The sequence below is a fragment of the Diadema setosum genome, chromosome 1 (assembly GCF_964275005.1).
Source record: "Diadema setosum chromosome 1, eeDiaSeto1, whole genome shotgun sequence".
NCBI lineage: Eukaryota > Metazoa > Echinodermata > Echinoidea > Diadematoida > Diadematidae > Diadema > Diadema setosum.
The window spans coordinates 47,820,244-47,836,763 of NC_092685.1; the positions used below are offsets into that span (position 1 = coordinate 47,820,244).

Consider the following 16,520-nt stretch of genomic DNA (forward strand, 5'->3'; position numbering starts at 1 on the left):
ACGCTCAATATTTGCCGAAATATATTTTCCTTTCACTCTCGCAAAACGTTACGCGCGGTTACCATGGTTACGTCGTTCAGCGTGTTTGCCCTTCCCTCTTGGCCCTTGTAGGCGTTCTATGACTGGCATTACCACACTCCGGCAAACACACCAAAATCCCTCACAAGTTCTCTCTTTCCCTCTCCCTCTCTCCCTCCAACGTGCAGATACGCGCATAATACCGTGTATGATGATCATTGTTATTCATTTTGTGCGGTCGAAATATCATAATTCTCTCTACATTCTTGCCGTATCTCTGTTTTGTTTGTTTGTTTGCATGGTCGGTTGTTTGAGATGCGTTCAAGGACGTTGGCAAACACTGATTTTTTTTTCCCCCTAAGTATTCTGCTCTGCTGTTGGCCGTGCCTTTCTCGAATTAATTCCAGTTGATGTTGATAATAATTTGTCGCACGTTAAAGAGACTTAAAGAATGAAAACAATTTATGAGAACGCTTGGAAGTAAGGCTCTAACCTAGAACTCAAGGTGTGCTAAGCTGGTGGTCGTTGGTTTCCTACCAGGCTTGTGTTAACAGTATAGATACAACATTGAAATTTGACACGAGATCAGAGACCTGGCGGCATTTGATGGGCGAGAGCAATCTGTCGGATATGCTTCCTTGTTTAGTGATGATGTAAGGTTCTTCGCATCGAACACTCAGTACGGAGAGAAAATGGATGTATAGCGCATCATATTGAGTATGATTCAAAACTGTGGCGTTCGAAAGCAAACGTTATCTCAACATGAGCCTTTTTATTTATACAGCAAGGTAAGTGTTTCGTTGTCTTATGCTGCAAAGGTCAATCGTCGTCGGGTTTTTGGTTGAAATGAGCAGTACTGTATTCAAATGAGAATCAGAATACAAGGAATAAGAAGCCATCTAACATTTTGTTACATGTATGTGTGTGCGTGTGTGAGTGTGTTACTTTGTGAAGTAATGTAACAAAATACATCTGTTTGAAATCCTTTCCAGCGAGTGTATTCTGTATGATACTTGTTACTCTTTCCTCATGAAAAAAAAAAAAACACCCCAGATAGGCCTACATACTTGTATATAGGCCCACATAAAGAAATAAACATCATGATGGGCAAATTATTTTCAATTGACGGGAACTTGTTTGGATTGTAAAATCATCGAGAGCGTATAATTCGTGACCCATTCAGAAACAGCTCAGTGACCAGCATCAGCTGACCTCTTACATAAGATGTAAGAATAGATCGGTATCATTTCCTCGTTTGGTTGGTAGATCTTTCCTTGACTAGTGTCTTGTGTGTGGTTTGTCTGTTTTTGAATTGTAGTTGCCATTATTTCCTGTCAGGTATATAACAGAAGCCATATATACTCATATGTATATTACTATCATCCGTTACAGCAGGTCGAGGTGTAGACGTTGACAGAAGGGAGTGAATCTACAAGCAGGCATGCCGTCGCCACGATTTGCGTGATTCGTCGTGTTATAAAAATAAAAGGGAACGCCCGTTCACCGAAATAATCGATGAGGCTTTTGTGCTATAGGTGCTCCAGGATCACTGTTCGGCCAAGCGAGCTTCACAATGAAGTTCAGTTTATAGCTCAATTCAAGACAGATTTAGCAAGGATCATGCTCATGCTCCGATGCCTATTGATTGTGTCCACTCCGGCTATTTTACATCTGCCAAGTTTTCGCCCAACGCGTACGCATTTCTCCAGGTGGCTTTTTCGTGCGAGATGCGATCACGAGACAACTACAAATCTGGAGTCGGAGCTCATGGACTGAAGTGAATTCGGAACAGGGAGCTTTCTTTCCATCTCCCTGGTCGGACGTTGCACCGTTCCCGGACAAACACAGGAGGAAACGATGACCGATAACCATGGCAAGAAGGTAAGCATGCTGTGTTATCCTTGTGTGATTAATTTCCGCATTGTACATAGATTAAGTCACAAAAAAATTAGAAAAAAGCCTCGATCAGATATCAAGGATATCGCGCTCATAATCAGAGCACGACAAGATTTTAAATGATAGCTATACCACAACCAATGTATGTCTTGAAAATGGAATATCGTTATCGCAGAATTATTGGGTAATTATTGTTGGCCTACACTTGGTCTTTATGAACAACAAATCGACAAATGAAAATGATCTATAAGCATGATAAGAGTCGAGTCAAAAGCAAGCCTTGGGCCCTCTACTGACTTTGCGCCTTCACGTTTGTGTGGAGATGATATTTTACGACAAATTCTGGATCTGGATCTGGATCTGGATCTGGATCTGGATCAATACGTTGCCGGACCGGGTGGTAGAGTGCAGCGCATTCTGAAAAGAAAATAATCTATCCTATAAATACAAGCGGTGAGGAAATGCACGAAGGCGAGTTTAGAATTCTGTTGATCCATGAAATATTGATTAATCATGGATAAACCCCAAGTTAAGCCCATCTAGACGATATGCAGCTATAGGAAGAGACATGCCACTGCATGAGACCGTTTTTTTTTTGTTTTTTTTTTTTGGTAGTGATTCGAGCTAGCGTCGTGAAAAACGCGATCTTGGTTTTCGTGATGGAGGACGAGGTGACTCAAAGGCCGAGTTGCCCCATAGGCCGAGTTTGCACGTGTATCTCTACGTTATAGCTCAGACTGTACTACAACATGTACACATCAGGCAATTACACCTCGTACCTGGGACCTCGTGTATAGAGACGCAACAATTAAATTAAAATTGTCAGCAAATCATTTCATGAAATGGGCCTCCGGCGTCCAGCGAAAGTTATGACGCCGCTGTGCCCTCTTTGATATACCCATGTAGATAGATGAATATCTAGTATGGGCCAAAGGAGAAAGCTATACATACATGTAATATCATACCATGGTTTTTGTTGTTGTTTTTGAAAATGCCAGAACGTCACATGCGTACTGTTAGCGATTATTGACCAGAATTATATTTTCATCGACATTTCGTATTGAAGAAGAACTTTGAAAAGCGGAATTTTATATTCCCTTTTCCCTTTCTTATCTATGGGACATATACCCATTCCTGGAAGTAATGTTAGTGTGAGTTTCAGTCACATCCGGTTGCCGTACACAGTAGTTGATCTCTCTCTCGGGTCCTTAATTACGCTCTAGATTGTTTTTTCACGTGAGCCCTTTCACGTTCACAAAAGAAATCGCGCAACTTTGTAACGAGCAGTACATCACTGATCCCAAACACGTTTACTTTTTCTAGCAAGTCCGCCCTCCCTCGCCGAAATCCAGCAAGGTTTACATTGTTTTCATTGAGTTAGGGAGCATACTGTAGTTGACCCAAAAATCTTACCATTTTTAAAATGGCTATATGCCCGCAGAACCGGAAGTCGTTATCAGGTTCAGGTGGTGTCTAACTCGCACGGCTCATTGATAGACCAGAACGAAGCATCATATACAAGCAGCCCGTGCGCCTTGTAAGCAGGAAGGTGGCTCCCTGTTGTAAGAGAGCAAAGCAGATTCAGTTGAGTATTGTACAACGTGTTGTCAAAAGATCTAAGCTCAAGACTAAACCACGCGGGCTTATTTTAGTAACAAAAGTGTGTAGCCAAAATGTGGCAGAAAAAAAAAGATAGACCAGCAAGAGAGCATGTACTGTATACAAGTTCTACCATGATATAAATACATAATGTTATACATATTATACATAATTATATCATTATGCATATATATATATATATATATATATATATATATATATATATATATATATATATATATATATATATATATATATATATACATACATATATATATATATATATATATATATATATATATATATATATATACTGCCCGTGTGTGTGTGATAATGTAATATCATGCAAAATTTGATATTCTATACACATGATTTCAATAAACAAACTGATTTTCACAATGAGAATTAATTCTGATGTCACAAAGGAAAATTATAGGAATGAATCTATAAGGAATATCATGGTCAAGACCCAGATGTAGCAGTGGTAGAACAACGTCTTTGGTAAGTGAAGTGTAACTCTGCATTATTTTTGTTTTCTCGATATCCTGAACCTACGTCAATGAGTATGTCTGGTCTCCTGTTGTAAAATGAGATATTCCAAATATTTGTCCGACAATCGTGACATTCCAAGACAAAGTCAATATATTGATTCGGTTTTATCACGCCATTTTCTACCTTTTGATGACACGGCTGTTTGCGATGTATAATGTCCTCGCATGCACAAGAACAGAGGTTTCCATAACAAATATTGACCCTTTGAATAATATTATGCTCCAGTCATTCAACATTCTTGAAATATCCAGTGCACGTGCGTGATATGTAGAACCCTTTATTCGCCCTCATTAACGAAACATGGGGTATATTTTGTAAGAATACAGTCACTATAATAATATAGCAGCTCTTTCCCAAAATTACGTGGTCTTTAGCAACAGACATCTTGTTGGTTCATGACTGGAACACCAATAATAATATATCTTCAGGCATGATGTCCGTCCATTATTAACTGAATAACCCAGCACATGCACTATGCGTTATATGGTCAGATGGTATGTGCACAGTCTGGCGCTCCACCCCCCCCCCCCCTTCTGTCACTCTTTTTCTCGCAACAATGTTTACTCAAACCTGCAGCAAAGGAGGTTGTACTATATATTTGTGGATGATACCTCCTTGTTTGTATACTAGGGTAGGATGTAATGAGTGTTTTCACCATGTATCACGAATAATGCAAATCAGAGAAGTCAACGAGGTTTTTAAACGCTTTTCAGGTTTGGTATATGATTAAAGGTATATACAAGTTACCTTTGGGAGCAGTGATTTTAGAAATGTTGGAATTATGACGTTTGATGCATATGGAGTAGGTCAGCTGTATCACAAAACATCCTACCATATAAAAATTTTGCAATAAAGCCTAAACTATTAGGAGATATTATACTATTGTTCCTACTAAACCATGACTGTAGATGGTTTAGTTTAGAAACAATATTCTATTGTAAGTATTGTTCACAATTTGTATATTTAACAATACCTAACATTGATTATTTTTCTTATACTGATTAACTTTTTTACACTGATTGTTTCTATCCCCATATAACTTACATTTCAGAACTATTTTGAAGCACTAAAGCTGGATTTTTGTTTCCTCTACAAATGGTAAATTACACCTTTAAGTGTGTGGGCGTGTGAGTGTGTGTGTGACATCTACTTATGTTTTCACATCTGTATCGAAGGAATAACTCGATCAAACATCTATACTGATAGATGAATAAGATGTGGAGTTATTCTGATCTATTCTACTCATAATCGCCATGTAAGGCGATTTGGAAAATCTGCTTCAACACTGACGTATGTCGGACATTGTATTCCAATCCCGAAATACCTTCGCAAACAAGGTGTGAATGAGTTTGCACTGTCGGGGCATTAATGTGTGAAGTGGTCCGAATCAATATCAATCCACATAATAACAAATAGTCTCGAGAAGTTTAGTACACGTATGACGTATATACATAGTTGAGGGTATAATAACCAGTATAGTATTTGGATAATAGTGTTCTATTTACGGTGTATGCAAAAGGTGAAATCATAGGCCTATACTCCTCCCGCCTCCAACATAGTCATGTTATGTAAAAGTGGAAAAATAAAAGCAATGAAATGCTGATCGTGGTAAAACAATATACCGCGCGTATTTCTATATCATTTTATCACTATCATTATTATTATTTGTTGGCAAGACTATGGCGTGATTATTTTGAAGTTAATTACGTCTCACGAAAATATTGGAATATCAAACTCTTCTGTGTCACGGCCTGCGTTCAGATTAGTATACCATAATTAGTTGCCCTTATGGGTAAACAGTTTACAAACATTAACCAGACTTGAAGATAAATTCAATGACTGTAGGTAGAGAAATGCACTGAAAACAATGTCTCTCGAAACGGATCGTCGTCGATAATGATTGACATGGTGTCAAGTCGAATGACCCAAACGCCCTATTTCTTGTTTTGAGCTTCAGAGTATCCCAAGTCATGAAAACATTTTTCCCCTTGACATTCAGCTTACTCTCAATTCCCCAATTGTCATATCAAACGTATCGTTTGCTCTTATTTTTAATTGACTGTGATTAGAGGATTTTGCATGCTGCTGCATGTAGCCAGTATAAATAGCTTCATGATGGATTTATAATTGTCTTCAATTATAAATACTTGTAGACAGATTTACAGATAGATATAGATAGATAGATTGTTAGATGGAGAGAGAATGAGATTGATATAGATAGATAGAAAGAAAGATAGATAAATAGATAAATAGATAGATAGATAGATTGATTGATTAATTAATTGATTGATAGATAGACAAATAGAGAGAGAAAAAATGAGATAGACAGATAGATATACAGATGTATAGATAGATAGATAGATAGTTAGATAGATAGATAGATAGATAGACAGACAGATACATTGTACTTATAGTAGACAGACAGACAGATATGTAGAAACATGTCAATACCTATATAGATTGGCAGGTGGAGGATGGATGTATATGTAGTGAAAATATTTTTTCTATAGTGTTATATGTTTTCAGCTGCAACTATACATTCATCAAGTTTCTAAGTACAGTATTCATTCCTCATTTCTGCTGTCTCGTAAAGAGTAACGCTTGCATAGATTCATTTCTATTTGAGTCTTAAGGAGTGCATTGGTCCGGAAAATATGAATCATATTTTTGTTTAGAATTGTAGTTGACAGATGACTGGCCGTTTTGATATTGCTGACGGAAATCAATTTCATTTCCAAGAGAAACATCAACCTGGGGAGGCGCATTTACTCCAGAAAGCAGTCGAAACATCTACCTCTTTATTGGGTCATATTCATAATTTTCATGGTGATTTTGGCGAACATAATCAGGTTGGCATCACTACAGAAAACCTTACGCTCATCCGTATCGGTATAGGCAAGAAGCGGTTTGGAAGTTTACATGGTTCTTACATTATTGTGTTCTACACAGGTCATACGCCAATCGATGAGCCGAGGAAAACTTGCTATCAATTACTCTTATTGTGCTGCTACTTCGATGTGGTCGGGAATGGGAAATTAGACGAGAATGATAATGTGTTCACTATGAAGACCTTGTAAACACAAAGCGCTCTCAACTGAGCTGTATGATCGAATGGCGGCCCGCCAAAATAGATTAAAAGGTGTTGATTGTTTTCACACCTTTTCAGAATTTGTGAGCAGATGTGCCGTATGGTTCGACATCTCAATATAACATTATCTAATATCATTTCTACATTTGTTTAGTTTATAGTTAGTTATTTGTTTATTCATATGTTCATAGTTATGAGTGTGTGCTTGTGTGTGGAATGAAAACTTACTAAACCAATTCATCACATACTGATAAACCACACTGTGACCATACTTGATAGCAAACACATTAGTGTCGGATTTGCCCATCGTCTTATTATTGAGCGCTTGATAACTCCATCTCATCATCTGCATTCATCAAAATAATGGTGTGATGTCGACCTTTATTTGAGTGGTAGCTAGAGGCTCTTCTTTGAGAATCATTCTACCGAGGAAGTATGGAATAGGCAAATTGCTGGCTCACTTTCAGTTGAATTGACGCCCTTCTGCATGACTCGATCCATAGTCACCGTCATTCCACCAGTTAAAGGGATGGCACAGTTTCAGTTGAGATGGGGTTTCAGGTGTCCAACTTTTTGATGATGATTTGTTTTTTTTTTTTTTTTAGATAATGAGAAACCTCTTATGAAATATGAAAGAGCATATAATTCTAAGAGGAATTCAAAGTTTATTTGCTGAAAATTGGTTGTGAAATGGCTGAGATACCCCCAAAACAAAGCAATCCTAATAAAAGGTGGGATCCACCAGTCCTTTTTAAAAGATCGCTTTTGTTTTTGGATATCTCGGCTATTTTAAACCCGATTTTCCTCAATTAAACTTTGAATTCGTCTTAGAATATTGTATGCTCTTCATCATTTCATAAAGTGGTGTCTAAGTGCCTCGCCAAAAGTTAAAAGCTGAACCTTCACCTCAATCAATACTACAGTACCATCCCTTTAAGATAAACACCTCCCTATTTTCACTTCACCTACAGAGACGAAAATAGATTATGATTATTATTGTAATGTAATCGGTCAAAATGAGATGAACTTTGAAGGACGCCCCTTCTCGCTCCTAAATGGCGCAATGTGACCCCACCAGAGATCCACATTTATGCTCAAATTATAATCGCAAATGTCGATAACAGACGATACTGTGCGGAAACTTGAAGCACCTGCCACATAGATCTATAAACTCTCACAACCAACACCACCACCACTGCATCAGCCATGTGGAAGTATTTGCTGGAACAGAATCGATCTGTTATACCCTCCGGTATCTCTAAGATATAATATATACAGGAAAAAGTTGAATATTTTGAATGTTTTTGTTGTTGTTGTCACTATGTTTGCACTTGGCCTGCACGTCATATCCCAGAGTTCACATGACCACGGGTTTCTCTCCCCCCCCCCCTCCCTCCCAAACGGGGATCTACCATTTACAACTCAAAACCTGATAGGCAAGAATATAATAGGCTAATATTAGATGGTTGATTCACGACGTTGTGTTTACTTGCCACTCGAGGCAACAAGCGACGGTATACATCCTGGAGTGCTCTAATCGTTAAGTGGACAACAGAAATCGGGGTGGAGGTGACAAACAAAATATTTTCGTCGCTGCTCGGCCAGACCAAATTTATTTTCTGTCATCACGAAGTTAGTCTGGATCCACGCAGTTGGATGAAAGTCGCCAAATCGTGTTTGTCATCCGTCGCCGTTTTTTTTTTTTTTTTCGCTGCTACTTTTCGTGAATTTTGGGATATTTTTTCGGCTGTGGGCTTCGCAATGGGCGTGGCTGACAATTTCCATCACTATTCGTAAACGAGGAGATGAGAGTCTGCAATGTGTCCAACACGCGATGCGAGGATAGCGCAGAATGGATTTGTGATACTGTTGATGCGTGGAGCTTCAGGGTTGAAGACAGTGTGATTTTGAAAGCATTCAGTATTTGGCAACGTCCCAATCGGTCATCATCTTTGGGGAGAAGGAAAGGACGCTCAATCTTCTTGTCTTGCGTGGTTGTCTGGTATATACCATTCTGAATCTTAGAGCAATTGAAACCAAGGAGCAAACTTTTTATCTGTGTCTTTGATGGATAATTTGGCATGGTTTGTTTGAAGATATACGAATTAATGTACTTTTTCCTCAGTTTGACTTATGGTATCGCTTACGAAGTATTCAATAACGTCTCCAGCGGTGGACCAGCGTCCTTGGATTACCCCCCGACGTAAAACTCTCGCCACCCCTCAATGAGAAGAGCTAAACATAGGTTATACTATAACACTTTTCTCGACCCAGTATACTAGTACATTCTTCTTCTTCCTCGTACGTCATCACATGGGTTACCTTCACCCGCTGAATTACGAGGCTCCACGTCCCCGGTGCCGAACATTGAGCACATGAATTACTCAGCACTGGTTACGAACCTCTCCAATAACAAGAATGTTTGTGCCTCATTGGTCGCCCTCAACCGATCGCGATCGGTAGAAAAACTCACTTCGCATCAAAACGAGGGGAAAAACAGCGATTGTCGCACTCAACGTCTGTTCCCAGGGAACTGATTCATACTCTGGGACAATTATAAGTAATCGTCATTTTGTTCTGAGTCTCTGCGCAGATCCACTTGTTGATTAAGCTGTGAGAACAGCAACTTCGTGCGACTGACTCGCTTTTTAGAGTGTTCAGGGCAGTGGATTTCCTCTAGGACGGTCAGACTATCGCATGGCATGATTTTAATAAGAACCCTTTTCATGCGGTACTAAGGCAAAAAAGCTTATGCCTGAAAAGGAATCTGATGCTGTGGGATAATACTCCCGTATAGACGCCTCGGTTCTGCAGCTTCGATTCCATTGTCCCGTGCAGCCATGCCGTGAACCTAGGAGTCTCCGAGTCCAGGTCATTTTTGTTTTCTTCAGACTAGCAATAGAGAAGGCTTAAAGCGACCCTTACAATCAACACGGCTTCTCTGACCATGGGAACCAGACCGCAGTGGGCTGAACGAGAATTTCCAATATACTGCGGACTCAAACTATAAGCGAAGAATTAATGGACTAATCATGTTTCACTGTGGATGATTTGTGTTCTCGCCTTGCATGTTGAAATCAACGGAACTATAGATTGTCATCCTGAAACCACATTCATTACCCTGTCTCGTCCGGTGTATTTTCAAGCTGCTGACTTAAGATGGTGATTTAATCGTGAAGTCATGGAGGATTTGGCGAGTCAGTTTCGGAGGATTGCCCGGAAGTCAAGGGGAGCGAGAGAAGTTGGAGACCTGAAAGAAATAGTTCGGGTAAATACTCCATCCTAACATGTATTTTTTTCTCTCTCTTGCTCATCACATTTCAGAGCCATGAATGACTCAGTGGGAGCATATATACTGGTTTTCTCACATTGTCAACAATATTCCACATTTAGTCAGGCGAAAAATGTTATGAGCAATGATTATTGTGTCGTACAATAGTTCCAAGTGTCGTGAATGAAGACATTGAATGCAGCTCATGAAAAATTCACGTAACAAAGAGAGCAATGAGAGTCTGTGGGAAACGTATAACACGTCGGGTGTTTTTAATATCAAACCATGGAGCTACAATGGTTTTAAACACCAACGAGGAAGTGATACCACTCGCCAGTATTTTATACAATGAGTATATGACTAGTCGTTATTGCCAATGACTCGAAACCTTATACTACGTCATTTGTTGCTGTCCCACCTCCCTGGTGAAACCACCGAACTTTAGTTCGGTGGGTGAAACGCTCCTTAGTAGCCTTTACTGTCCGGATGGAAATATCTGTCTGGGGTTTTCTGTCTTTCTCTACTGAGTGTCTGTCTTTGTACGTACATGGCGTGTGTTGTATGTCTGTGTGTATGTTATAAATAATTTATAGTAATATATATATATATATATATATATATATATATATATATATATATATATATATATATATATATATAATATATATAATATATTGTTTGTAGGCCCTATATTGTATTGGTTAGGCATATACACGTAGTTGTGTGTGTGATGAATGATATATGCGTGTGAAAAGAACGGGTGTCGTGCAGTGATCATTGCACGGCAATGCCGACTCATTACTGTCGCGTGAGATCGTATGGATGATTGATTCGAACTCTCCGAACTCGAGTAGGACTCGAGACATTATTCTTCACGAGGAATGTGATCGGATTTTCACAGCAGCAGCAGTGATTGAAAGGTGTACGTCGCACGTACATGCGGCAAACCATGACAGCTCAGGGAGATATATGCCTACATAAATAGATATAGATAGATAGACACAAAGATAGATAGATAGATAGATAGATAGATAGATAGATAGATAGATAGATAGATAGATATATAGATAGATATATAGATAGATAGATAGATGAATGATAGACAGGCAGACAGACAGACAGACAAATAGAAAGAAAGAAAGATAGATAGACAGATAGATAGATATATTTCATTTCATTTATTTCCACTGGGTAGATAAAAAGACATACAAATATTACATGAGCGCAACTTACATCATGCAAGATGCAATGCAATAAATAATAACGTGGGGGAATCAACAATAGGCCATAAAGGCCTTTCAAAGGCTGATCCCTGACAATTAAAAATGGTATCATTATTAATTACTATCACAGAACAAAACATTACAGAATACATTGGACTATACAGATGACAAAACATTACAATAAACAAGTGATTAGGCGAGCAATATATTATCTAACTCATTCATTAGTGTGTCAAACGAGATTACTGAATCAAAAGAAATTGTTTATACTTTCTTTTAAATGACGAAAGACTAATGGTACTTTTAATGTTGTCTGGTAAGTTATTCCGCAAAAGTGGGCCAGCATACCTTATAGTACGTCTAGAAGCATTGTATTTATAAAAAGGAATATATAACTTATTACTTTGACGAGTACTGTATACAACACGAGTATTGTTTTCAATGAAGCAGTTGTCTAAGAAATGTGCCAAGATATTGTTGATATAGGAATATACAGGTAACAAATTTATTAATTTCATACACAGAAAGCAATTTTTAAGCTTTTTTTAGATAGATAGATAGATAGATAGATGAATGATAGACAGGCAGAGAGACATACAGACAAATAGAAAGAAAGAAAGATAGATAGACAGATAGATAGATAGATATATAGATGAATAGATAGATGGATAGATAGATAGAGATAAATAAACAGATAGACAGATAGATAGATAGATAGAAAGATAGGTAGATAGAAAGATAGGTAGATAAAGAGATAGATAGATAGATAGATAGATAGAGGGGCGGAGGGTGGCAAAGAAGACCCGAGACGAGACAATTTTGTGACTTGTCGACGCTGAATATTTACGTAACTGTCATTAATTGTCAGAGTAGTTGCTATGATTACACTCGAGCCAAACAGCTGTAGTTTCCAACGCTGTACTGGATAACGTTTGAGAATCTCCACCGGAGGATTTGATTAGTGACTCTGACGTTCTATACCCCATATTTTGCAGTGCGAGTTTGTTTTGATTTTGCAGGGACATCATAATAGTTTGTGTAGACCGCCCAAATCACCTTTATAAACAAGCTAAAGCGATGCATTCTTTTCCTTTTGGATGATCTATTTGGCAGCTATATTTGCCTTGAAAACATGATGACGTGCAAATTCATCGGATCATTTTGAAAAGATTATCAATTATTGCCAACGTTCTGATTGTCGCACGATTTATGGGAATGTAAACAATGTCCTTCCATGTTGTGTGGGTGTTCACAAATATTATTTCTATGTGGTAGTCTGTATTTTCTTTGCCATTATACACGTACATTTATTTTTGTCCCATGTTAGAAGTATTTCTCAAGTCTTGGTCTTTTTTCTTATTTGCTATTATTTACCTACGTAAGTGAGGCTATTTTGTCAGGTGCGCGCCTCGAAGCTATGTAGAGTTATGCTCGCCACAGTTTTACGATCGAAATTACAGCGGAGAGGTTGAACGTGAACTTCGCATAACAGATCAATACAAAATACGGGTAGATGGATGCGTCTATGTATCTTCTGCATAATCTTTAAGCTTGGCTAGGCAAGCTGTACGCAAAGATGTGGCTCCACGGCTATCGCAAGCACACATCATTAATTGGGGGATCTAACCTTGATGGAAGAGATATGCCCATCACTTATATTCCCTCGAATGTGTCAGAATGCAGCCTGTAGCGTCATCGTGGATCGATGAAATGCTAGAGAATCAGGTCGAAGCTATATAGGCTGCCCTACACACAGATTCAAACACACTCACACACACACACACACACACACACACACACACACACACACACACACGCACACACACATACACACACACACACACACACACACACACATATGTATATACGTGCGTGAATGAGTAAGTATAATTTATGTGTTTATCATAACTTGTAAAACTGGCAAAGTATCCGTGGTGTCAGTATCTTTAATATGGCGGTAAAACCAACATACGAGCATACGTAATCAAGGTTGGTGTACCAATGAAAACACACACACACGCACCCCTACACACACACACAAACACACACATGTACACACTTATACACACACATATATACGTGAGTCACGTGTATATAATGGGCCTGCATACAATGACATAGTACGTGTATATTCCTATTTCTTGATTTCTTGAAGTCTGTTTGATTAGCTGCGTCCTGAAATTAAATATTCTTATGTCTATTACTGATACTGTGTCATATGACAAAAGCAGCGCGATTTTCCGTATAGACTGGTTTTTGCTACCATTAAAGGCAATAACGACAATCGCCTGAATTGTAAAGCCGTCATAGCGGCTTTCAAACATAATTACAACAGCTACTATCATATTGCAACAAATTTAGATTTCCAAAATGATATTGTTTTGTTGCTGTAGATTTTAAATGACACAATGACAGTGAGTCTTTTATGGAGGATCTTGTCACAAGAAAATATCGCCGTCCACTTTAGCAACGAATAAATATCTATGTATGTATATGTTTTATCACCTGGCGGAAGAACAAACCTTTCAAATTTTACTAATTGCTTCTTGCGAGAGTGAATACCACGTTGATATTGCAGCCGAGCAATAAGAAGCAGTGAACCGCGAGCGGAGTGGAACAATAATCCAAGGTCTTGATCGTGGCTATATACTCTACTTTGTTTTGCGATGTGTCTTTTGTTTGAGGCCTAACTGAGTTGATTGTATGGGTGGAAGGACAGAGTAGAAACATGATTACTATCCCTGCTCTTCTGTCAACTTCTTCCTATTCAGGTACCATCTTCTATGTCCTCTCGTATTCGTCTCTGTTTAGTTATATCCCATTTCTGTTATCATCCTTGCTCAATCGTGTACTCGAAATTCAAGTTATTCATCCTTTTTTTGTTGTTGTTGTTCCTTCAGTAAAAAAAATAAAATAAAGACCTAGAAGATACATCATATCGCCCGAGGCCGTTATCCAGTCAAGCAATTAACACTGCCTATTGCGACGACGGTCTCCTCCACCTGTATCCTGAAACAAGATTGTATTGTTTTCTTGTCCTACACGTAATTTAAGTATACTTAGTCATAGTTTGATGAGAACGTTCATATTGATAAGTCATTATTCATTTGTACGGGTCAAGTGGCGGAGAAATAAAACAAACTGAAACGGAAACGGAAACAGAAGGAGCTTTAACCAAAGGGAGAAAGGGAGTTTTTGCTTCCTGCTTGATAGTCATTCAGCTTCATCATTTCCCTTGAAAATTATCTGTGATATTGATTCGCCTGTCATCAAAACAATAATAGGGAGCTTTAGATTTTAGACGCGCGGACGTTCAAAGAGACAAAAACACGATCTGAGCGTGCGCAGTAGCGCGGATCAAGTTACTGCGCACACTCAGATCATGTTTTTTTCTCTTTGAACGTCCGCGCGTCTAAAATCTAAAGCTCCCTATTGTCGTACGCAGGACGACATAATTGTTATAAGATCTTAAGTGAAAAAAAAAAATGCTTTACAGTTCGTTATGTATTGACAAAATCGTAATGCTTAAATACTGACACTTGTCATTTATTCTTTATTCATATCCTAGATTCGGAAGCAGTCCCGGATCCGAACCCTAGTCCTGGACCACATTAAGGAGGACGATATCCTTATAAAAGGTCGTGAGGAACTGCTCCTCGGAATCCGAGAACTGCGAAAGCATCTGGAATGGTTGCGCGGCAACAAACGCGCACGCCAAGAGGCGCGCCGAATCTACAGGTGGCGGACATTTTTCCTGAAGGTGACCGCTCTGGAAGCGTTCTGCATACACTCTACCGTACTAGTCCTAGTCTTGTTTGCATTGGTTCACATCTTCAGAGCCATCTCCATCATTCTCTTGCCCGAGTTGTTTCTGGAATGTTCCGCAGCGCATGCGTATGTCTACGCGCTTAACGGCACTCTTCATAGAGGCGCCCTTTATTCTGGAGGACAGGAGTTGGGACAGGACGCCACCAACCCCCTCTCAGGTATCCCTCTCTCCGCACTGCATCTTCGTTGGTTGCTCCTTCAAGGAAAACATCCCTGCGTGCCAATATACATGGAATGCTTCGACTTACCAACGTTAATATCACACCCATACCACGGACAACGATGACCAAAGCCATTACTTCCATGGAATTGCGAGGATTTCATAATTTGACGCCATCGAAACACGATAAAAAATTGTTCCATGGGAGCGACAGATTAAACTGAAAGTAATAAAAGGACGCATCTACTGTATAATATCCATTACGAGCATTTGGACTCACAGTCACTCATAGTTGGGGTACGTTTTATTTATTCATTTATTTATTAATTAGACTCGGGAATCTATCATAAATGTCGTTGCAATATGACTTGAATAGTCCAAGCCGGTTCGATAGAAGTTTAGAGTGCACAATACGTGTATAATGTGCTTTAAAATAGAAATAAGATACAGAGATAAAATACGGACGCTAGAGTACGCCGGATGCCGTTGTTACACTGTGGTGTTCTCTGGTAGATAAGCAAGCAAATTAACTTTTATTTTATCGCCAGATTGCTTTGCCGACGGATATTACCCAGCGCATCCTTGAAAACAAATGCAGTGCAAACATTCAAACTTGTTGCGCGCAGTCGAGATTTCCTTGTATCTAACTTTGCATGTTGTTTTCGTCATTTTCTCTGCGTTTGGTGTTTTTATGGATACACAATGTACTATAATGACAGAGATTATGTTCATTTTTCTTGATACGATCGAGGACAGAATGGGACAGTTGTTTCCAAGTACTATACTGCCTTATATAGGCTTTGCAAGGTCCTTTGAGGTCTAACAGTAACTAAGTAACAGACTCAGTTCTTTTTCTTCTCTAAACGTGTGTGTATGTGTGCGTGT

At 38.9% G+C, this 16,520-nt stretch overlaps 1 protein-coding gene across 1 annotated transcript; it reads left to right on the top strand.

Annotated features, from left to right (window-relative positions):
- The first annotated feature begins 1,834 nt into the window (after positions 1-1,834).
- Positions 1,835-15,797, top strand: LOC140231599 (uncharacterized). Its single transcript, XM_072311752.1, has 2 exons — positions 1,835-1,899; positions 15,216-15,797. The coding sequence occupies exons 1-2, from the start codon at positions 1,876-1,878 to the stop codon at positions 15,759-15,761; spliced, it is 570 nt and encodes a 189-aa protein (XP_072167853.1). The 5' UTR covers positions 1,835-1,875; the 3' UTR covers positions 15,762-15,797.
- Positions 15,798-16,520: the final 723 nt, after the last annotated feature.

Bases quoted from the DNA above. Each gene is read 5' to 3' on its own strand.
- LOC140231599 (XM_072311752.1), top strand. From the start codon at position 1,876: ATGACCGATAACCATGGCAAGAAG. The intron at 1,900-15,215 runs GTAAGCATGCTG...TTCATATCCTAG, and splicing joins CCGATAACCATGGCAAGAAG to ATTCGGAAGCAGTCCCGGAT.